The sequence below is a fragment of the Bufo bufo genome, chromosome 4, assembly GCF_905171765.1.
Source record: "Bufo bufo chromosome 4, aBufBuf1.1, whole genome shotgun sequence".
NCBI classification, from domain to species: domain Eukaryota; kingdom Metazoa; phylum Chordata; class Amphibia; order Anura; family Bufonidae; genus Bufo; species Bufo bufo.
The window spans coordinates 79,806,673-79,831,520 of NC_053392.1; the positions used below are offsets into that span (position 1 = coordinate 79,806,673).

Genomic DNA, 24,848 nt, shown 5'->3' on the forward strand with positions numbered 1-24,848 from the left:
TAGAAGACACACAAAGCACTGAGGGAGGGGGGCCCAAGCTGAACTCTTGCACCGGAGCCCATGAGCCTTTAGTTACGCCCGTGCCCCTCCCCCCAATACCCCCAAATACTATCCTGAAGAAACATTACTGCCCCCCATAGTAATACACTGCGTGCAGAATTATTAGGCAAATGAGTATTTTGACCACATCATCCTCTTTATGCATGTTGTCTTACTCCAAGCTGTATAGGCTCAAAAGCCTACTACCAATTAAGCATATTAGGTGATGTGCATCTCTGTAATGAGAAGGGGTGTGGTCTAATGACATCAACACCCTATATCAGGTGTGCATAATTATTAGGCAACTTCCTTTCCTTTGGCAAAATGGGTCAAAAGACGGACTTGACAGGCTCAGAAAAGTCAAAAATAGTGAGATATCTTGCAGAGGGATGCAGCACTCTTAAAATTGCAAAGCTTCTGAAGCGTGATCATCGAACAATCAAGCGTTTCATTCAAAATAGTCAACAGGGTCGCAAGAAGCGTGTGGAAAAACCAAGGCGCAAAATAACTGCCCATGAACTGAGAAAAGTCAAGCGTGCAGCTGCCAAGATGCCACTTGCCACCAGTTTGGCCATATTTCAGAGCTGCAACATCACTGGAGTGCCCAAAAGCACAAGGTGTGCAATACTCAGAGACATGGCCAAGGTAAGAAAGGCTGAAAGACGACCACCACTGAACAAGACACACAAGCTGAAACGTCAAGACTGGGCCAAGAAATATCTCAAGACTGATTTTTCTAAGGTTTTATGGACTGATGAAATGAGAGTGAGTCTTGATGGGCCAGATGGATGGGCCCGTGGCTGGATTGGTAAAAGGCAGAGAGCTCCAGTCCGACTCAGACGCCAGCAAGGTGGAGGTGGAGTACTGGTTTGGGCTGGTATCATCAAAGATGAGCTTGTGGGGCCTTTTTGGGTTGAGGATGGAGTCAAGCTCAACTCCCAGTCCTACTGCCAGTTTCTGGAAGACACCTTCTTCAAGCAGTGGTACAGGAAGAAGTCTGCATCCTTCAAGAAAAACATGATTTTCATGCAGGACAATGCTCCATCACACGCGTCCAAGTACTCCACAGCGTGGCTGGCAAGAAAGGGTATAAAAGAAGAAAATCTAATGACATGGCCTCCTTGTTCACCTGATCTGAACCCCATTGAGAACCTGTGGTCCATCATCAAATGTGAGATTTACAAGGAGGGAAAACAGTACACCTCTCTGAACAGTGTCTGGGAGGCTGTGGTTGCTGCTGCACGCAATGTTGATGGTGAACAGATCAAAACACTGACAGAATCCATGGATGGCAGGCTTTTGAGTGTCCTTGCAAAGAAAGGTGGCTATATTGGTCACTGATTTGTTTTTGTTTTGTTTTTGAATGTCAGAAATGTATATTTGTGAATGTTGAGATGTTATATTGGTTTCACTGGTAAAAATAAATAATTGAAATGGGTATATATTTGTTTTTTGTTAAGTTGCCTAATAATTATGCACAGTAATAGTCACCTGCACACACAGATATCCCCCTAAAATAGCTAAAACTAAAAACAAACTAAAAACTACTTCCAAAAATATTCAGCTTTGATATTAATGAGTTTTTTGGGTTCATTGAGAACATGGCTGTTGTTCAATAATAAAATTAATCCTCAAAAATACAACTTGCCTAATAATTCTGCACTCCCTGTAGTGCTCCTCATAGTCCCACCAATAGTAATTCCCTTCTAGAATGCCCTCATTAGTAACACTGTCCCAACCGTGATAATGCTCCTCAGCAATGCCCCCATTATTAGAAGAGCCCTCCCATATTAATAATACCCTCCAGAGTCCCCAGTAGAAATAAGGCCCCCTATTGTTCCCCCAGTGGTAATAAAGCTCCCTACAGACCCCTCAGTAGTAATAAGGCCCCCATAGTGCACTTAGTAGAAATAAGCCGGATCTATAAGACCCTCCTATAGAGCCCCCAGTAGTAATAAGACCGCCTATAATGTCCCCTGGATCTGCAGTGCCCCCTGTAGTTATAATCCTCCCTCCACCATACAGTCCCATGTAAATAACATCACCTCCTCCCCAGTCGCCTCCAACGCACAGTCCCATGTAAACATCACCCCCTAAGGCTACTTTCACACTTGCATTCGTGCCGATCTGTCCTGTACTTGTACAGGACGGATCCGCACCGATAATACAAACGAATGCATCAGTTCAGGACCGATTCGTTTGTATTAGATTTGAATTTCTAAGTCCCAATACGGATCCGTCCTGACTTACATTGAAAGTCAATGGGGGACGGATCCGTTTACAATTGCACCATTTTGTGTCAATGCAAAGGGATCCGTCCCCATTTACTTACATTGTAAGTCAGGACGGATCCGTTTGGCTCCGCAAGGCCATGCGGACACAGAAACGCTGCTTGCAGCATTTTGGGGTCCGCCTCCAAAATGGAACGGGGGGGCGAACGGAGCCGAACGAATGCATTCTGAATGGATCCGCATCCATTCAGAATGCATTGGGGTTAAACTGATGGGGCTGCTTGTGAGAGCCTTGAAACGGATCTCACAAGCGGATCCCCAAACCCAAGTGTGAACGTAGCCTAAACATTAAGTCCCATGTACATAAACATCATTCCCCCCCACCATCCACTTTCAACATACAGTCCCATGTAAATAACATCACTCCCTCCCCCAGCCACCTCAAGCACACAGTTCCATGTCAATAGCATCCCTCCCTTCAGCCCTAACATACATCCTAGTTAAATAACTACAACTCCCAGCACTCTCTGCCTCTCTCTTAACTTACCTCTCCTCATATACAGACATCAGCATTAGGCTCCTTCTCCTCTTCACTCCGGTCCAATCCTGCACTCACTGGTCACATGATGGTGACATCATCAAGGTCATCCTATCACAGCCTGTTTTGCTGATCACATGACCTGTGATGTCACCACAGGTCCTTCACCTCTTCCTAGTGTGTATTAGATTCAATTGTATTGCCGTTCTGTGTACGGCAATACAGTTGTATCTAGCAGGCAGGACATTCGGGGCCTGGGACAAAACATCAGGGGCCCAGGCCCTGAATGTTTTAACCTAGCAACGCAGTCACTAGTGAATAGGAGTCGGGAAACGGAGCTCCCTTGGGCCCCCAGGGGCAACTGGGCCCGGGGCAGCTGTCCCTTTTGCCCTGCGGCAACGACGGCCCTGGATCTGTGGAGAGGTCATTGTGCAGGGAGGGGGAGTAAACAAGCTGTGACATCACCTATTGTGAATGGTGGATCCTATATTATCTATATATATATATATATATATATATAGGCGCTATCTGTCATTGTAATCCTGCCTGTGATGACTTCTGAGAAATGAACTGTTCAGAAGAGGAATTGCAAGTTTATTATTAGGCTTAGTAGTCCGACTACTGCAGGATTTTAGGATCTTTTATTTTTTTTTGTTAAATATAGATGACAGAATTTTTTTTAAAAAAATCTAAAAATAATATGCTTAACATAAAAACGAGCTCATTTTCTGATGATACATTCCCTTTAAGGGCTCATGCACGCGGCCGTCGGTCGGCCAGTCTGTGCATTGTGGACTGAAATTTGCGGTCCCCAATGCTCAGGCAACATCTGTGCAGATTCCGCAGACGGATCCAGACCTATTCAAGTTCTACTTTTTTGCGGTGTGGAGACACGGACAGAAACCCTACGGAAGCGCTCCCTAGTGCTTCCGTGGAATTCCGTGCCTCCGTTCCGCACCGGACCTTCCGGACCTGATGTTGGGTGCACACGGCTGGTGCCCGTGTATTGTGGACCCACTGTTTGCGGGCCGCAATACGTGCACGGCCAGGCAACGGCCGTGTGCACGAGCCCTAAGTGGCAAGTTACCCTTTGCTGCATCTGTAGCTCCAATGTGCCTCTGCTGCTGCTGTGCAACCTTCGGCACTCCAGCTGCTGTGAAACTACAACTCCCATCATGCAAACATGCCGGCTATTCTTCTAACTCCCACAGAAGTGAATGAAGTATTCTGGGAGTTGTAGTTGCTGAACAGCTGGAGTGTCGGAGGTTGCTGATCCCTGGTCTAGACTGTATCCACTTTTTAGCTGAAAGCAAGACCAGCTGTGGACAGGTTTCCTGCCTCTGCGTGTTCTCATTCACTGACAGCAAACACAGATCTTGAAAATGGCACTGAATTGAAACACAAAGCACGTTAGAAAGCTGTAGAACTATTACAGAGATGACGCTTTATTGACCACAGGCCGTGTGCGCCCCACACTTTCGCATTCGCATGTAACGCAGTATTTCGCTGATAGGACAGCCGCAGAAACGGACGTACGGATGCGGACAGCACACGGTGTGCCTTCCGCATGTTTTGCGGCTCCATAGAAGTGAATGGGTCCAAATCCGTAAAAAAAAAAAATGCGAACAAAAAATACGGTTGTGTACATGGGGCCTAAATCGGCATGGATCTCAGTTCATTAAAAACTAGACTGGCGAGAATGCCGTAGCAGGGCGTCAATAGGCTACCAGGCTGCAGCCGTATGGGGCACTGAATGGGTTAAGACGTTGCAGCGTGAGAGTCATTTTGGAGTAGAGGAGTGAGAGGCGAAGACACTGATTTAATAGCCTGGATTGTATAAGAGATAGTTAGATCTCTTCACTGTTATTAGCTTCCACAATGAGCTACTGTAGCAGCTCATGAGGAGCGGCCGATATAGTAATATAATTATATTTCCTTACTAATCTAATAAGGGGAGATAGCGGCAACAAGCTTGGTTAATTTCCCAGCTTGCAGTGGGAGCTGTTTTACAGCGCTCTTGCTGGGAATAAAGGCGAAGGAAGGTATGGAGGGGAAGCAGTGTAATTGTAATCTAGCTTTGCTAGCCAGCCAGAGATATCTCTCGCCTGCAGATTGGAGGGAGGTAATTCTGTATCTGGGAGAAGGAATGGGGGAGAACTATCTCCGCTGTCACACCAGCCGTATATCTTCAAGGCAGGAGACTACGGTAGATTGAATGGCTCCAGATTAGGTTCTGATCAGGCAGGAGAGGGCTCCCGGAACAGTTCACAGGAGGCACTTTTACTGAAAGTTAAAAACACACTTATCTTAAAGGAGTTATACTATGATTGATGTAAAAAATGAAAATCAAACATCATATAGTATATGAAAATCTCTGTCTAACAAAGCTAGAACCAGCCCTGTACCTCACATGGATCCAGAGATCTCCCCATTCATTGCTCTGCTAGATTATCTTCATCCTGGAAGTTCAGGGGACGTGTCCTTTCTGCTGTAGGTCATTCCCTGTAACTGCCACCGTTCTAAAGTCATAGAAACGAATGCACTATAACAATAGATGCAAGCATAACATATGGACTAAGCCCTCACTCTAAAGATAAAATCTGAGACTCTTAGCCAATATATTTTGATCAAAACACATCTGTGCCTATCTACCAGCGCCAAGGTGGTCTCAGGTCAGGCAGGTCCTACGCTATACCTACCTATGCCATTGGGCATCTATGTTCAGGAGAGCAGACCCTGCACATATGGTATGCTGCTCCTAGTCACCTCTGTGTGCATCAGCAACCAATGAGAGGAGGAGCAGACACGCCTATATGTACCGCCTAGTCAAGGTGGCCTGTGGGATAGGAGGGGCAAAAGTGCGCATGAATACTACTCCCAGGATAGAAGCGCATTCAAGGCAAATTTTAAAAAAATCACGGAAAAAAGATACAAAACATCCTGCACAATATGATAGTAAAATATGCGGATGTGCATGGCTACATTTATAAAGTCAAAGAAAATAATGCACTATAACCAGGGCTTTTTTTCTCAGTGAAAAGGTGGTGGAACTCACCCCCCCTCCCCTGGCCACGCCCCTACCCACCCCTAGGACTGCCCCCCAAAACCGCCCCTTTAGAGAACAGGGATGCAAGTAAAATTTTTTGGGGGGGGGGGGCTATAAAAGTCCAGCCCAGCAAAGAAACCCCCCAGATGGGGATGACACTGTTAATGGGGGATCTGGGGATGGCACTGTTAATGGGGGATCTGGAGATGGCACTGTTATGGGGTGGAGGATCTGTGGATGGCACTGTTATGGGGGATCTGTGGATGGCATCCACAGATCCCCCATCCTACAACAGTGCCATCCACAGACCCCCCCCCCCCCTTAACAGTGCCATCCACAGACCCCCCTACCCCATAACAGTGCCATCCACAGACCCCCCCCCCCCCACCCCATAACAGTGCCATCCACAGACCCCCCTCCACCCCATAACAGTGCCATCCACAGACCCCCCCACCCCATAACAGTGCCATCCACAGACCCCCCCCCCACCCCATAACAGTGCCATCCACAGACCCCCCCACCCCATAACAGTGCCATCCACAGACCCCCCCCCCCACCCCTTAACAGTGTCATCCACAGACCCCCCATTGCCGCTCCAGTACAGTGATAAAATGTGTAATTCAATTAATAATGATTCATGCTGCCCCCTCTGTAGTATAACTTTCAATATATCCTACTCACAGGGCTACTGTTATATCGTAATACAGGCCGGCCGGGCAGAGGAGCGGCAGAGTGACTGACTGACGTCACGTGCCTGCGCCGCCTGCTTCATTCATAAAGTAGGCGGCGCAGGCACGTGACGTCTGTCAGTCACACTGCCGCTCGTCTGCCCGGCCGGCCTGCATTACGATATCAGTAGCCCTGTAAGTAGGATATATTGAATGTTATACTACAGAGGGGGCAGCATGAATCATTATTAATTGAATTACACATTTTATAACTGTACTGGAGCTGCGGGGCCGGAGCACAGTGAACCCACCGGCCCCCAGCTCCTCCTCCCAGTCCCTCCCCGCTGATACATGGCAGGCTGCGATGTCAAAAGGTGGCGGAACGCCGTTCCGGTGCGTTCCGCCAGAAAAAAAGCCCTGACTATAACAATAGATGCAAACATAACATATGGACTGAGTACCTCAGTCCTAACAGAAGATATGGCTGGTGACAGTTGAAGATTTAAAGTGAGCACGTGTGACCACCTAAGTGAGGTGTACAAGAAATAAGGAAAAAGAGCAAATGGCAGGTGGCGCTATACAGATACATTTTATCGAATGGCTCAGTTGCTAGTCTAAATGTTTAATGACATGCAATTACAAAAGTATTCAGATCCAGTGGCTGGTTTGAAAAATGTAGAATGTGTTTCATGGCACAACCCCTTTAAAGGAGGCTATCTACGTTAGCGATGAGCGAATCTGACCATATGAATTTACCCCACAACTCTGGATGCCCCCTCTGCCAGCAGACTAACATGGCGGCACATCTCCCAAGGCCTTGGTAATCTCACGCATGCGCTGTTATTGCTAGTATTGATGCATGAGCAAATGATATGCCTACTGAAACGAACTTGCAATTTTGCACGACCTGCTCAACGTCATCTAGCGGTGCGTGTAAAATCCTAGAATCGATATGTACGCATTTTATCTCGCACGCAAATCGATTGTAAGACTTTACCACTAAATTAACTTGAGCAGGTGGTGCACAATCACTGATTAGTTTCAGTAGGCATATCATTTGCACGTGCGCCGATACTCGCAGTAACAGCGCATGCGCAAGACTACCATGGCCTTGAGAGATGTGCGGCCATGTGAATCTCCCTCACAGACGTTAAATGCATTTTGATTTGTATACTTACTTTTTGAGCAAAAATCCGGGGTCTTGGGTTAGTGTGGGCAGCAGTTAAGGTCCATTCACACGTCCGTGTGTGTTTTGCGGATCCACGGGTCCGTGGATCCGCAAAACACGGACATCGGCGATGTGCGTTCCACATTTTGCGGACCGCACATCGCCGGCACTTAATAGAAAATACCTATTCTTGTCCGCAATTGCGGACAAGAATAGGACATGGTCTATTTTTTTTTCGGGATCGGAATTGCGGACCCGGAAGTGCACATCGTGCTGCCCTATAGAAATTAATGGGTCCACAATTCCGTTCCGCAAAATGCAGAACGAAATTGCGGACGTGTGAATGGACCCTTAGAGGGGTCTTCCAGTTTCAGTGAATACATGTTATTCCATGTAGAATAAAAAGGGATACAATGTTGCCATATACTGTATTTTCTGTATTGTTTCCTCATCTCTGCTTGCTGTCACTCGATAGGAATCGGTCATGGTTACCGGTGCACGAGTTGTGTCAACTGATCTGTCATATGCCATGCGCCTGTGTGTCCATCACGTGCCCAGAACTGACTCCTATCGAATGACAGGAGAAACCTTGAAAACCGCAAGGAATTGAGTAACTTGTCAAATGTTGGAATGTTTTATTATGCAAAACGGTATATGAAACTGGTATATCCCTTCAAAGAGGTTTTCCAAGAGTTACTTACTCTTCTTCGAAATGTCCCATCGCTCCCGTGCCACCGCTTTGGCGGTCACATGTTCATGCACCCGTGACTGCTGAGGCCAGGGATTGGAATTGCGGCAATGACGCTGGAGTGACGGGACATTTAGAAGGGTTTTTTATTTATTTTGCACAGCCCCTTTAAAAAATATTGAAGAAGCCCTTTAAGTACTCCTGGTGTTTGTCCGAGGCCCCATTCGGATCAACAAAAATACGGATTTGTTCTGAGTGCCATCCGCATTTGTTAGGGGGAACCATTGACTTTAGTGGGTCCTATCTCTTTGCAGAACATACATATGGAGGTGGAAAGCACATGGGTGATGCGTGTGCTTTCCGCAAAAAGATAAAACATGTCCTGTACTTGGCTTCAAACAGTGAGTTTGCAACATGGACAGTAGTCATATTTTGTGGATCCACAAAATACATATGGGCGTGTGCATGAGGCCTTAAAGGGGTTTTCCTATTTGCATCAGCATCCTTTAAAATAATCCTTTATGAAGGGAGCGGTAATTTTGTAATGTATCTTCCATTCTGGGCTGTGTCCATGCATCTCTTTCTTATGTCCTGTGATGTTATGTCCATGGGCGGGGCAGTGATAGGGCAGTGTCTGCAACTAGCTGGGTGGGAGGAGCTATAAACTAGCTGGGCATTGTTAGGGGCGGTGATAGGGGAGTGTCTATGTAACTAGATGGGTGGGAGGAGCTATAAACTAGCTGGGCGTTGTTAGGGGCAGTGATAGGGCAGTGTCTATGTAACTAGCTGGGTGGGAGGAGCTATAAACTAGCTGGGCGTTGTTAGGGGCAGTGATAGGGGAGTGTCTGTAACTAGATGGGTGGGAGGAGCTATAAACTAGCTGGGCATTGTTAGGGGCAGTGATAGGGCAGTGTCTGTAACTAGCTGGTGGGAGGAGCTATAAACTACCTGGGCTTTGTTAGGGGCAGTGATAGGGCAGTGTCTGTAACTAGCTGGGTGGGAGGAGCTATAAACTAGCTGGGCGTTGTTAGGGGCAGTGATAGGGCAGTGCCTGTAACTAGATGGGTGGGAGGAGCTATAAACTAGCTGGGCGTTGTTAGGGGCAGTGATAGGGGAGTGTCTATGTAACTAGATGGGTGGGAGGAGCTATAAACTAGCTGGGCATTGTTAGGGGCGGTGATAGGGGAGTGTCTATGTAACTAGCTGGGTGGGAGGAGCTATAAACTAGCTGGGCGTTGTTAGGTGCAGTGATAGGGGAGTGTCTGTAACTAGCTGGTGGGAGGAGCTATAAACTAGCTGGGCGTTGTTAGGGGCAGTGATAGGGCAGTGTCTGTAACTAGCTGGGTGGGAGGAGCTATAAACTAGCTGGGCGTTGTTAGGGGCGGTGATAGGGGAGTGTCTGTAACTAGCTGGTGGGAGGAGCTATAAACTAGCTGGGCGTTGTTAGGGGCAGTGATAGGGGAGTGTCTATGTAACTAGCTGGTGGGAGGAGCTATAAACTAGCTGGGTGTTGTTAGGGGCAGTGATAGGGGAGTGTCTGTAACTAGCTGGGTGGGAGGAGCTATAAACTAGCTGGGTGTTAGGGGCAGTGATAGGGGAGTGTCTGTAACTAGCTGGGTGGGAGGAGCTATAAACTAGCTGGGTGTTAGGGGCAGTGATAGGGGAGTGTCTGTAACTAGCTGGGTGGGAGGAGCTATAAACTAGCTGGGCGTTGTTAGGGGCAGTGACCCCAATGCAAAGTCTGTAAAAGGCCCCCAACCTGCCATGTGGCAGAGGAACTCTTCTTAGAGCAACAAGCTGCCTCAGGCTGTAGCTTTGTCCTTGGCAATTGCCCGTATCAAGGTTGCAGCTAGGGGGTGGGACGCATGTGATAAATGCCAAGCCACTGCCAAGGTCTGGGCATTTAGATGCACAGACGGAGTAGTGAACTGAAGGGTAACGGGAAGATTTGGCGTGCACATGTTCCAACACTTGCTGCTCTGCGAAAAAGACCCATCATGATTGTTGCTATATTCGAGATGACGGCCATTTTGCAATTTCTTTTTTTCCTCGCCAGCAGCGCGTTGTATTAAAAGGTCAGCTTGACATGCAGATATGACTTCTCTTTTAAGAAACACTTAAACAGCGTGACAACTTTTGCCCTGAAGGTGTTTAAATGTGTGGAAGAAAAATGATCACATTTGCGGCATATGGTGTGAATATCTCATCAAGAACAAAGTGTTCTTTTCACTTTACGATGCATAGTCAGAGCCGGTTGGATTAACCCTTTCTTCCTCAGCCAGGTTACAGGAATGACCCTTGTGACTTGCTGTGTGGAATTCAGCAGGAAAAAAAAGTAATATTTATGCAAAAATCGCCCAGTTTTTGCCTATTTTCAAAAATGTTTAGATTTTTACCTCCTTATTACATTAAAAGGGATGTCCCAGATTGACAACTTATTATCTATCCACAGGACAGATGATAAGTGCTGATCAGTGAGGGGTTCCCTACCAATCACGTGAACACTGTCCCATGTCCCACATTTCAATGAAGTGGCGGTAAGGTATGCATACATCCAAATTCTATGGTACTGTCAAAGCTATACAGGTAGAACAGCCCTTCCCAAGCTTGACCATTGCTCCATTCAAACAGGGGTTTTGAGACCCCAATTCTGATGATCGGTGGGGGTCCTAGCTATCAGACCTCCACTGATGAGACACAAGATACCCAAGTAAAGCAGCAGTGCCCATGCTTGACCACTGCTCTATTCAAACAGGGGTTTCGGGACCCCAATTCCGATGATCGGTGGGAGTCCCAGTGATCAAACCCTCAATGATGAGATGCAAAATACCCAAGTAGAACAGCAGTGCTGGTCTAGTCAAACCGGGGTTTTGAGACCCCAATTCTGATGATCAGTGGGGGACCCAGCGATCAGACCCCAACCAATGAGACACATCCCATGGACATGTGATACATTGTCATTCTGACCCCTTTAAGATTATAATTTTCCATCATATATTATACCACCCAACCATCCCAACTGAGTTGTCTCTTATACAAATAGACCCAGCAGGGCCGTTCCTAATAGCTCTGTGGCTATTCCTGGCTATATCAAAGAAAGGGGTTTTTCGAGATCAGGAAAATAAATCCACCACCATTCCAGACCACCATTTCAGTGCCTCCCGGTGGTCTTTATGACCGCCTACATAATGGCTGCAGCCAATCACAGGCCTCAGGGGTGATTTTAGAAATATCAGTATTCCAAGTAAGTGATAATGCCATGACATATGAGGTCTACTAATGAAGGTGGTCATCTCGAGACCTGGAGGAGGCTCTGCATCCAGTGATGGACAGACGCTGCTTGTTTTATTGACATTCTCCTGATGCCATGCCAAATGTCACTTCCTATACAGAGCATTTATTAATCAATGACTGTAGGTTGCAATTACTTTGTATAGATGACGGCAGATGTTATTTATATAGACGACACTCTCCTTCCGAAGCAGGTCGTTGTTACCGAAGACGTTAGATAGATGGATATCTTCCAAAACTGCATTTTACTCTTTCCCTGCTGTACGGTCTTGCATAGAGTAGAGTATTTGTGCAGGTTCACAAGAAAAATGGCACCTATGTATAACTGGAGTCAAGGAGTACAGATTAAAGGATTGCAATGATGGGATCGTCTGATTTCTTTTAGAATTTTTTAAAAGCAGGGAGATCTAGAATGTGATTACCTCCAGCCAATTAGCAGGACTTAAAGGGGTTGTCTGACCCCCGAAAATAATTACTGAAAAAAATAAATAAATACACTCACCTTTAGAAAGCCACTTTGTTCCAGCACCGAGGGTCCCATCCTCTGTTTCCAGGCTCCAGAACTGATGATACCCCATGACTGGTCACTTTGACCACTGCAGTTATTCAGTGGCCTCAGCAGTGACATGCCCCAATTGGCAGGTGACTGCAGAGCCTCTGTAAAAGCCTGGTCTAAGGGGTTTATATGAAGATCAGCAAAACCCTCCAATTTCAGCAGGACCAGCCAACCAAGAAATGGGTATGGGGTCCCTCAGAGGAGAGAAGGATTGGACTTGCCCAATCCTCTTGTTTTACCCCTCACCCTGTTGAAAATGTATGCTCAAACATGCATTTTCCTGGGGGAATCTGAAATCATAGCTTGTTCAACAGGCAGCCATCTGAGGTACATGGTCACCGTTAGGCCTCTTTCACACGGGCGAGATTTCCGCGCGGGTGCAACGCATTGCACCCGCACTGAATCCGGACCCATTCATTTCTATGGGGCTGTGCACATGAGCGGTGATTTTCACGCATCACTTGTGCGTTGCGTGAAAATCGCAGCATGCTCTATTTTGTGCGTTTTTCACGCAACGCAGGCCCCATAGAAGTGAATGGGGCTGTGTGAAAATCGCAAGCATCCGCAAGCAAGTGCGAATGCGGTGCAAATTTCACGCATGGTTGCTAGGAGATGATCGGGATGGGGACCCGATCATTATTATTTTCCCTTATAACATGGTTATAAGGGAAAATAATAGCATTCTTAATACAGAATGCTTAGTAAAATAGTGATGGAGGGGTTAAAAAATTAAAAACTATTAATAAACTCAACTTAATCCACTTGAACGCTCAGCCTGGCATGTCTTCTTTCTTTTTTGATGAAAAGGACCTTTGGTGACGTCACTGCGCTCATCACATGGTTCATCACCATGGTGATGGATCATGTGATGAACCATGTGATGAGCGCAGTGACGTCACCACAGGTCCTTTTCCTCCTGCACAGCAAAGAAGAAGAAAGAAGAGAAGCCGGGCTGCGCGAACAAGTGGATTAAGGTGAGTTAAATAATTGTAAAAAAAAAATTAACCCCTCCAGCCCTATTTTACTAAGCATTCTGTATTAAGAATGCTATTATTTTCCCTTATAACCATGTTATAAGGGAAAATAATACAATCTACACAACACCTAACCCAAACCCGAACTTCTGTGAAGAAGTTCGGGTTTGGGTAGCAAACGTGCTGATTTTTCTCACGCGCTTGCAAAATGCATTAAAATGTTTTGCACTCGCGTGGAAAAATCACGCATTTTCCCACGATGCACCCGCATCTTATCCGACCCAAATCCATGACGCCCGTGTGACAGAGGCCTTAGAGGGAGGATTGGCGCTCCATTGTGGTCCCTTGATTAGTCCCTTATAGTTTATGTAATGGACATATCAAATAGTTTTGAATAAGGGGATTTTACAGCCCTTAGATACCATGTCCAATCAGAATGGCTTATGAGGGACTCCCCATCACACCCTCCTACATCCAGGGCACAGGCTCCACCATTCCCCCACCGTCTTGCTACTCCACTGAATGGGGTTCTTTGGCTTACAAAAACATTATAAAATACCCTATTATGACATTGGGTTAAAAGAGGGGTCTCTCTTAAAGGAAGAGTGGGTAGAAAGAGCATCTTTCCCTCTACAGGGCTCAGCATACAGGGAGTGCAGAATTATTAGGCAAATGAGTATTTTGACCACATCATCCTCTTTATGCATGTTGTCTTACTCCAAGCTGTATAGGCTCGAAAGCCTACTACCAATTAAGCATATTAGGTGATGTGCATCTCTGTAATGAGAAGGGGTGTGGTCTAATGACATCAACACCCTATATCAGGTGTGCATAATTATTAGGCAACTTCCTTTCCTTTGGCAAAATGGGTCAAAAGAAGGACTTGACAGGCTCAGAAAAGTCAAAAATAGTGAGATATCTTGCAGAGGGATGCAGCACTCTTAAAATTGCAAAGCTTCTGAAGCGTGATCATCGAACAATCAAGCGTTTCATTCAAAATAATCAACAGGGTCGCAAGAAGCGTGTGGAAAAACCAAGGCGCAAAATGACTGCCCATGAACTGAGAAAAGTCAAGCGTGCAGCTGCCAAGATGCCACTTGCCACCAGTTTGGCCATATTTCAGAGCTGCAACATCACTGGAGTGCCCAAAAGCACAAGGTGTGCAATACTCAGAGACATGGCCAAGGTAAGAAAGGCTGAAAGACGACCACCACTGAACAAGACACACAAGCTGAAACGTCAAGACTGGGCCAAGAAATATCTCAAGACTGATTTTTCTAAGGTTTTATGGACTGATGAAATGAGAGTGAGTCTTGATGGGCCAGATGGATGGTCCCGTGGCTGGATTGGTAAAGGGCAGAGAGCTCCAGTCCGACTCAGACGCCAGCAAGGTGGAGGTGGAGTACTGGTTTGGGCTGGTATCATCAAAGATGAGCTTGTGGGGCCTTTTCGGGTTGAGGATGGAGTCAAGCTCAACTCCCAGTCCTACTGCCAGTTTCTGGAAGACACCTTCTTCAAGCAGTGGTACAGGAAGAAGTCTGCATCCTTCAAGAAAAACATGATTTTCATGCAGGACAATGCTCCATCACACGCGTCCAAGTACTCCACAGCGTGGCTGGCAAGAAAGGGTATAAAAGAAGAAAATCTAATGACATGGCCTCCTTGTTCACCTGATCTGAACCCCATTGAGAACCTGTGGTCCATCATCAAATGTGAGATTTACAAGGAGGGAAAACAGTACACCTCTCTGAACAGTGTCTGGGAGGCTGTGGTTTCTGCTGCACGCAATGTTGATGGTGAACAGATCAAAACACTGACAGAATCCATGGATGGCAGGCTTTTGAGTGTCCTTGCAAAAAAAGGTGGCTATATTGGTCACTGATTTGTTTTTGTTTTGTTTTTGAATGTCAGAAATGTATATTTGTGAATGTTGAGATGTTATATTGGTTTCACTGGTAAAAATAAATAATTGAAATGGGTATATATTTGTTTTTTGTTAAGTTGCCTAATAATTATGCACAGTAATAGTCACCTGCACACACAGATATCCCCCTAAAATAGCTAAAACTAAAAACAAACTAAAAACTACTTCCAAAAATATTCAGCTTTGATATTAATGAGTTTTTTAGGTTCATTGAGAACATGGTTGTTGTTCAATAATAAAATTAATCCTCAAAAATACAACTTGCCTAATAATTCTGCACTCCCTGTATATTTGCCTTACAAAAACAGCTCATTTGGGAATTGTGCAATACTTAATTTCCCCTGCAGAGGCGCTGTAGGCAACATGAGCACTTCTTGTCTGGTTCCAACACAGATTACAGATGCTCCCTAGTGTTCCCACGAGTGGGATATCCTGTGAAAGCGTACAACACCCTTCACAAAAACTATTTCAACAGTCCATGTCGTAGATTCCATCACAGGTAGCGAATCACAGAAGTTTGTATTTGTGAAGAGTTTCCTTTAAGAGAATTTCAATAATGTATATATTCTCCTCATATATAAGTGTGCTGTTTTATGGTTTGCTATACAGATTTGCATTCCCCGCACAACTATATGCAATGTCTTTGTGACTGGCGGATTTTTTCTTTTCAGATTGTAGTGGAATAGACAGCCTCCTCAATCCAAAGGTTATCTGTGTCTCTTTATTACAAAATAAGCCTTAGAGATTGCCATATGCTCCCGAGGGTTATGGAAGTGCATTCTGAATAGAGAGAATATTCTCCTTTTCAAGAAATGCGTCCTTGTTATAATGGTTCTGCCTGTGAAATTAGATTAATTTGCATCTTGTTGTAGCTATTATTGTTCAATTGGATACTAAAGGGGATTGTGCGGAATAATAAAGTAGAGCAGAAAATATCTAGAAAAACTTATTGCCAAAGTTTTATACGGCTGTTTATTTGCTTCGCCTCTTCGTTAATTGGATTGACTTATATAACCCCCTGATTTGATGGCATATGGCACACGATGACTTGTCCCCTGTGCTAAGGAGACAGAGAACCCCCACCTATGAAGGTGGTATCTGCTCTGGACATAGAACCTGCACATCAGAGACCCATCTGATACCACACTTGAAGAGCTTATTGGCCCAGCTGGGTTGCCTAGCTCTGGGGTCTTTGGTAGGGTTCCTCGGGACAGTGTATCTTCTGACAATTATCCCAAAAAGGTACTGCCAGCAGCTGGTGGAGAGAAATTAGATTGTAAGGTACTTTAAGCAGTTACAAGACATTACATGCTCCTCTGGCAGCAGCTTGTCTCCACCAGAAAAAAAAGATTGGACTGTTGAAATACAACATGCCCAACCCTTATCTCCACCAACCTCTTTTCTCAGGAGAGAGTCAACATTAGATGGTTGGCCGTTCCCTCCGAAATAGCTGGATTCGGCTGACATTTATGTAATGTGTATGGCCAGGGGTTATCCACGAATTGATATTGATGACCTAATCTCAGGATAGGAATTCAAATATTCGGGCATGCCTAGATAGTTGGGGCACGAACAAAACGCACAATAGGGTAGTATGTTCTACACCGTTTGTATGATTAATAGAGTGAAAAATGGATGCTCACCTTAGAGGGTTGTGCTAGAGATAGGCACAAACCTATTGTAAGCTTTTTGGTACCAGAAGTTCAGTTGTCGAGTGGAATGGTTCCTCAGAATAAGATGCCCAATCTCACAAGGAGATAAATAGGTCAAAATCCCTGCTTCGGCGCCCAAAACACTGGCATAGTAACACTGGTATAGTAACTTCTAACCTGATGAAGAGGACTTGAGATTCCCCAAAACGCGTTGTTTTTATCCTTTATGCGTAAATATTTGAAATAAAGAAGAATCTCTGTGTCATGGTCTTACCTGCTTGCTGCTCTCCTTCGTTTGACATGTGCTGGCGGCCATCTTGGGTCCTGGGTTTCTTGTAGCCTTCCACCCTGCGGCTCCTCCTTCCCCTGGGAGGAGCTGGATGCCTAGCTCATATATATAGGAGGTCTGTGGCTTCAGTTCCTTGCTTGGTCCTCTTGTGTTCACATGCTTCTAAGACTGCTGCTGCTTCTGGTTCCTGATCCTGGCTTCGTCTGACTACCCTGCTGGTTCCTGATCCTGGCTTCGTCTGACTACCCTGCTGGTTCCTGATCCTGGCTTCGTCTGACTACCCTGCTGGTTCCTGATCCTGGCTTCGTCTGACTACCCTTCTGGTTCCTGACCTCTGGCTTCGCAAAGACTCTGCTCGGTTTCACCATCCGTTTGGACTTTTTGCTTTACAGCTTTATTTTCAATAAAGCCTTCTTATTTTCATTTATCTCTTGTTGTACGTCTGGTTCATGGTTCCGTGACATTAGGACCAAGCCATGAATTCTGACGGTACAGGGCCATCCTCGCTACCCACGCTGGTTGCCAGACTTGATCAGCAGGATCACCTGTTGGGTCGGTTCGCTGTGGCGTTGCAAACCCTGCTTGAACGCACGGCTCATTTCGCTCCCGTTGCCGATGGGTCGGTTGTCGCTCCTGGGCTCGCTCCTACTGCCGCTCCGGTTGTTGCGCCAGAGTCTACCCCGACACCTGTTGTTGCGCCTGCGGTGTTTCGGGGTATGACCGGTTCTGCCCCTCTTCCACAGCGCTTTGGGGGAGAGCCAACTCAGTGCCGAGGTTTCCTTAACCAGGTGGGCATTTATTTCGAGTTGCTGCCACATGCCTTTCCTACTGAGAGATCAAAGGTGGGCTTCTTGATCTCGCTGCTCTCGGACAAGGCCTTGGCCTGGGCCAGCCCTTTATGGGAGAACAACAATCCGGTGGTTGCCGAGTTTTCCGGTTTTGTTGCTTCTCTTCGGAAGGTATTCGATGTGCCGGCTCGTGCTGCCTCTGCTGCGAAGCTCCTTATGTCCATCAGACAGGGTTCACGATCCGTAGCTGAATACGCCATTGAGTTTCGTACCCTGGCAGCAGAGGTGGGCTGGAATAATGAGGCTCTGGTCGCTGCTTTCTCTCATGGTCTCTCGGATGCCTTGAAGGATGAGGTTGCAGCTAAGGACCTACCAGTTGAGCTCGAGTCTCTTATTTCTTTCCTGATTTTGATTGACACCAGACTCAGGGAGAGACCTTCCTTTAAGGAGAACCTGCGGAGGTCTTCTAACAGATTGGTGCCTACGTTTGCTGTCCCACCCGTGCCTCCCTCTCCTCCCACGCCTCCTGGGGATGACTTGTCTGGGGGTGAACCCATGCAGCTGGGGTTTGCTCGCCTGTCCGAGGGGGAGAGGGCACTCCGGAGACGCGAGGGCCGATGCATGTACTGTGGTCTCGGTGGGCATTTTCGGTTGGCATGTCCGAACCGTCCGGGAAACGCTCGTACCCTGAGATCCTGTCGGGGGCAGATCTTGGGTGGAGTCTCCTCGTCCCCGGTTTCCCGCGTTGACAAACCACTGATCACTGTTGTCCTCTCCTGGGTCGGGGGCTCGGTGACGACCCAGGCGTTGGTGGACTCTGGTGCTGGTGGTTTGTTCATTGATAGTGTGTTCGCTGCCGCCAATTCCATTCCTCTGCAGGCTCGAGGTTCCCCACTGGCTCTTGAGGCGATAGACGGCAGACCCCTTCTGCCGCCACACGTGACTCATGAGACCCTTCCAGTGGGGATAGCCATTGGTGCCGTTCACAGAGAGTCGGTCTGCCTCCAGGTTATTTCGTCTCCACACTACTCGGTGGTCTTGGGGTACCCCTGGCTCCAGAAGCATAATCCGACTTTCGATTGGAGATCGGTCGAGATCCTCTCGTGGTCACCGCAGTGTGGGGCTAGTTGCATCCATGGGTCTGTCAAGTTGCTGTGTACTTCCTCGGACTCTCTGTTGCCTCCTGAATACGAGGAGTACCGGGATGTATTCGATAAGGTGCGCGCGGTTGCCCTACCTCCGCACCGCCCATACGATTGTGCCATAGAGTTACAATCTGGTGCCGTTCCTCCTCGTGGCAAAGTCTATCCACTGTCGGTAGCGGAGAATGAGGCCATGGAGGAGTACGTGAGGGAGGCGCTTTCACGCGGACACATTCGCAAATCTTCGTCCCCGGCAGGGGCTGGATTTTTCTTTGTGAAAAAGAAGGGCGGTGAGTTGAGGCCTTGCATCGATTACAGGGGTCTCAATCGCATCACGATCAAGAACGCTTACCCGATACCCTTGATTTCCGAGCTGTTCGATCGCCTTAAAGGGGCCACGGTCTTTACCAAACTCGACCTGAGGGCGGCATATAACCTGGTAAGGATCAAGGCGGGCGATGAGTGGAAGACCGCGTTTAACACCAGGACCGGTCATTACGAATCCTTGGTTATGCCCTTTGGGTTGTGCAATGCGCCCGCAGTCTTTCAGGAATTCATCAACGATGTTTTCCGTGACCTGTTGCAGCAGTGTGTGGTAGTCTATTTGGATGACATCTTGGTATATTCTGAATCCATGGAGGCCCACATTCTGGATGTCAGACGAGTGTTGCAACGGTTACGAGAGAACAAGCTGTTCGGTAAGCTTGAGAAATGCGAATTTCACCGATCCCAGGTAACCTTCTTAGGTTACATCATTTCCGCTGAGGGGTTCTCCATGGATCCTGAGAAGGTTTCGGCTGTCTTACAGTGGCCCCAGCCCAGTGGTCTTCGTTCCCTGCAGCGCTTTTTGGGCTTCGCCAATTATTATCGGAAGTTCATCAGGGACTTTTCCATGCTGGCCAAGCCTCTCACGGATCTGACCAGGAAGGGCAGTAATTCCCAGGTCTGGCCGCTCGAGGCCATCCGAGCTTTTGAGGCCCTAAAGTCCGCCTTTGTGTCGGCTCCGATTCTGTCGCATCCCAACCCTGGGTTGCCCTTTGTCCTCGAGGTGGACGCGTCTGAGACGGGAGTAGGCGCCCTTCTGTCTCAGCGTAGAACACCAGAGGGTCCTCTGCTTCCTTGTGGGTTTTACTCCCGGAAACTGTCTTCCGCGGAGTGCAACTATCAGATTGGTGACAGGGAGTTATTGGCCATCGTGCAGGCCCTTAAAGAATGGAGGCACTTGCTCGAGGGTTCGGTGGTTCCGGTTCTCATCCTGACGGACCACAAGAATCTGACCTACCTTTCTGAGGCCAAGAGATTGACACCACGTCAGGCCAGATGGGCTCTGTTCTTGTCACGTTTTAATTACGTGGTCTCCTACCTACCCGGTTCCAAGAACATCAGGGCGGATGCCTTATCACGGCAGTACTCCGAGCTGTCCAGGGAGGAGTCGATTCCGACTTCGGTCATACCTCCGAATCAGATCCTGGCCGCCATTCGCACCAGCCTGACCTCTCCCCTGGGTGAGCAGATTTTGGCGGCTCAATCTGGTGCTCCCTCTGGGAGACCCAACGGCAGATGTTTTGTGCCTGAGGAGTTGCGCACTCGGTTGTTGCGAACCTACCATAACTCCAAGACCGCGGGGCATCCTGGAAAGAATCAGCTGTCCTGGGCTGTTTCACGTCTGTTCTGGTGGCCTTCCCTACGTTCCGACATCGCCGCATATGTAGCGGCATGCTCCGTTTGTGCCCAGAGTAAGTCCCCTCGGCACCTTCCGTTGGGCCTTCTGCAACCCATAGCCACCGGGGAGCGCCCATGGTCACACCTGGGGATGGATTTCATTGTGGACCTCCCTGCATCCCGAGGCCATACGGTCATTCTCATGATTGTGGATCGGTTTTCCAAAATGTGCCACTGTGTTCCTCTCAAGAAGTTACCCTCTGCACAAGAGTTGGCCACGATTTTTGCCAGGGAGGTCTTCCGGTTGCACGGTTTGCCTAAGGAGATTGTGTCGGATCGGGGGAGTCAGTTTGTGTCCAGGTTCTGGCGCGCCTTTTGCTCCCAGTTGGGGATTCATCTCTCCTTCTCCTCGGCCTACCACCCTCAGTCCAATGGGGCCGCAGAACGATCCAATCAGGCCTTGGAGCAATTCCTTCGTTGCTATGTCTCCGATCACCAAGACAATTGGGTTGACCTCCTGCCTTGGGCTGAGTTTGCCAGGAACACGGCGGTGAACTCTTCCTCTGGGACGTCTCCCTTCATGGCCAATTATGGGTTCCAACCTGCCGTGTTACCGGAGGTATTCTCTCCCCAGGATATTCCGGCTGTGGAGGATCACCTTTCCGTCCTACGTGCTTCTTGGGTACAGATCCAGAAGTCCCTTGAGGTCTCTGCGCAGCGCCAGAGATTCCAGGCTGATCGCAGACGAGCGCCTGCTCCTTCCTACCAGGTCGGAGACCGTGTATGGTTGTCCACCCGCAACCTCAACCTTCGAGTGCCCACTCCCAAGCTGGCGCCTCGCTTTGTTGGTCCCTTCCGAGTGCTTCGCAGGGTAAACCCGGTAGCCTATGCCCTTGCGCTTCCTCCTGGCATGCGGATCTCCAACGTGTTTCATGTCTCCCTGTTGAAGCCACTGGTGTGTAATCGTTTCACTTCCTCGGTTCCTCGGCCTCGTCCGGTCCAAGTGGGCAATCGTGAGGAATATGAGGTGAGCAATATCCTGGACTCACGCCTGGTCCGCGGTCGGTTGCAGTTTTTGGTCCATTGGCGTGGTTATGGTCCAGAGGAGCGTTCCTGGGTTCCCTCCGCAGATGTCCATGCTCCTGCCTTGCTCCGAGCCTTCCACGCACGCTTCCCTCAGAAACCGTTTTGTGCTCCGCGGAGAAGGGGCCCTTGAGGGGGAGGTACTGTCATGGTCTTACCTGCTTGCTGCTCTCCTTCGTTTGACATGTGCTGGCGGCCATCTTGGGTCCTGGGTTTCTTGTAGCCTTCCACCCTGCGGCTCCTCCTTCCCCTGGGAGGAGCTGGATGCCTAGCTCATATATATAGGAGGTCTGTGGCTTCAGTTCCTTGCTTGGTCCTCTTGTGTTCACATGCTTCTAAGACTGCTGCTGCTTCTGGTTCCTGATCCTGGCTTCGTCTGACTACCCTGCTGGTTCCTGATCCTGGCTTCGTCTGACTACCCTGCTGGTTCCTGATCCTGGCTTCGTCTGACTACCCTGCTGGTTCCTGATCCTGGCTTCGTCTGACTACCCTTCTGGTTCCTGACCTCTGGCTTCGCAAAGACTCTGCTCGGTTTCACCATCCGTTTGGACTTTTTGCTTTACAGCTTTATTTTCAATAAAGCCTTCTTATTTTCATTTATCTCTTGTTGTACGTCTGGTTCATGGTTCCGTGACACTCTGAAACTTCAAAGATCGCCTATGCCGGTGTTTTGTGTGCTGAAGCAGGGACTCATAGGTCATCCTCAGATCAGTGGAGGTCCGACACCAAAGATCCTCACCGATCAACTGTTAGAAGAAGCTGGGCTCTCCGTGAACGCTATTCCTAAGCCATATGACATCATCGTACGTCAGTCAAATGGCCTTGTTGCAGCTCAGCATCATTCAAGTCAACGGGGCCGAGCTGCAATACCAAGCATAGCCGCTATCCAATTTATGGCGCTCTTTCTGTTAAGCGCCCGGGAGGCCGCAGAGCTCACATCTGCTCAGGTGAGCCCCGCAGCTTCCTGAAACAGCTAATCGGCGACTGTGCCAGGACTCGGACCATCGCCTATATGATGTTCATGACTTATTCTATGGATAGGTCATCAAAATGATTACCTTGATAACCCCTTTAAAGGGGTTTTCCTGTTTCTAGATATTGCTGATATAGTGTCAGATCGGTGGGGCACACCTACTGTTTGGGTGGAAAGATAACAGTGGAAGGAGCCGGAGACAGAATGCTCCATCCACTGTGTGGTGGCAATGCCGGCATACCACAGCTTACTTAAATGGTTGCTGAGCTACAGTAAGCTGGCAGCTCTGATTTGATACTATCTATGCATTCCATATCCATCACTCAATCGGACAGCTAAATCTGATTGGATGTATATATATTAAAGGCCAGGACGATAACGTTCGTACCCAGTCGTTGACTAGTGTAAACATATGCAGTGATCAAACGGCGAACTGTAATGTGTTTGTCGTTGATAGCATCTTTCATGCTGACCCAAAAACCATCAGTCGAAGGCAGCCCATCCACTGAAGTAAACTGGGCATTTGCCTATCTTTTGGTATAAAACCACGCATGAGGGGATGAAACAACAATCAAGTTACTGAAAAAACCCACCTGATTATTGTGATGTATAAAAGCAAATCTTGGGAACGTTAGGCCAGTTTCACACTAGCGGTGGAGATCCGGCAGGCTGTGTATTCTGGCATTGCCAGAAGTTTGTAAGGCTCTGTCCGCATTCCGGCAAATATGCCGAGAATCGGCCGGAAGAAAACCTCTGCACACAGAAGACAGGGTCAATATAAGTACGTGGGGCCAGCAAAACTGTAGTGCAGCACAGAATACTGCCCCAGCAGAACCAAATACATGGTGCAGCACAAAATACTAATGACCCCATCCCTACTCCACCCCGACGTAAGGTCTGTGGCCAATCCGCCCCTAATTAGCAAGCATCAGGGATCGGTGCTTGTTTTAGCAGCCGATGTAATCACTATGGAAAACATGGCAATGTCTTTCCTTACCTATCTGTGTGTCAGACTCATTGAAATACATTTTTTACAATTTGCATACATTTTTTTATTGGAAACATTAAACAAGACTCCACCTTTGACCACCAAAATGTCTGTTCCTTCCTGCTTTCTTTCTAGATCACAGACGAGACACCATCCATTTCCTATCTTCTCGTAGTTTTTGATTGAACCTTTTGTTAAAGCTGGTTGTATTTGTACTTGTAATATGAATGACATAAGACCCCATCCTCTTTGAATACATGTTAGTAAACCTGCTGTGCGGTTTCTACATCCCGAGACCATTCAATTCCAAGCCCTTTGTACCGTAACAGATTCTTTGTTGCAGGACGAAAAGAGGAAAGGAGCTGCTATCTCAGATAAAGTCTGACACTGAACATGTTCTGTGGAATCTTCTTTTTCAGCATTCTGCTGAATTGTTGGCCGTCGTCCGCCTTCCCTTCATCCATCCAAGCTATCTGCTCAATGTTGTCGACAATGAGGAGCTGATAAAGTCATCAGAGGCTTGCCGGGATTTAGTCAATGAGGCAAAGAGATATCACATGCTTCCTCACGCCCGGCAAGAGATGCAAACTCCGCGCACGAGGCCAAGACTATCAGCAGGTAATGGAAATGGTGGGGGAAATGACTATTATTTGTTGTCCTTGTTAGGTTGGATGGATGAAAATTTGGTGAACTGTAGGGTAGAACTCTGAGTAAAGCATAGTCAGCAAGGGAGTTGGTCAACACAGGAGAAGACAACCACATTGGAATGTATAAGTGGTTCTTAGAGAATATGAAGACTTGCCATTGGTTCAGCTTGTACTTTGGGCAGGTTTCTTAAGAGGATGAAGAATGCATGCATAGCTTCATAAGATGAAATTTAAAGGCTGTGGACACCTTCGGGGACAATTTGATAGCATTTTACACAATTTGAGCTTAAAATCATTTTGTCAGTTGGTCTTTATTAAAAATATTTAGCAGCTTTGTCATAAAGGGTTAACTTCTGGCTAGCTGTGAGAATCATATTTTCACTTTGATCTGGTCATCTAATAACCCTTATTTCTAAATTACCAGTAGCTCAAAAACACTTACTTAAACCACATTCTTATCAGTAAGATAAGAAATGAGCTATAATGAGTGTTTAGGAGGTC

At 47.5% G+C, this 24,848-nt stretch overlaps 1 protein-coding gene across 1 annotated transcript in view; it reads left to right on the plus strand.

Annotated features, from left to right (window-relative positions):
- The window catches only part of KLHL29 (kelch like family member 29), a 909,740-nt gene that overhangs the window by 779,810 nt on the left and 105,082 nt on the right, over nt 1-24,848 (plus strand). The window contains exon 10 of the mRNA XM_040427407.1: nt 24,120-24,318. Coding sequence (XP_040283341.1) covers nt 24,120-24,318 — 199 coding nt within the window. The remainder of the gene's footprint in view (nt 1-24,119; nt 24,319-24,848) is intronic.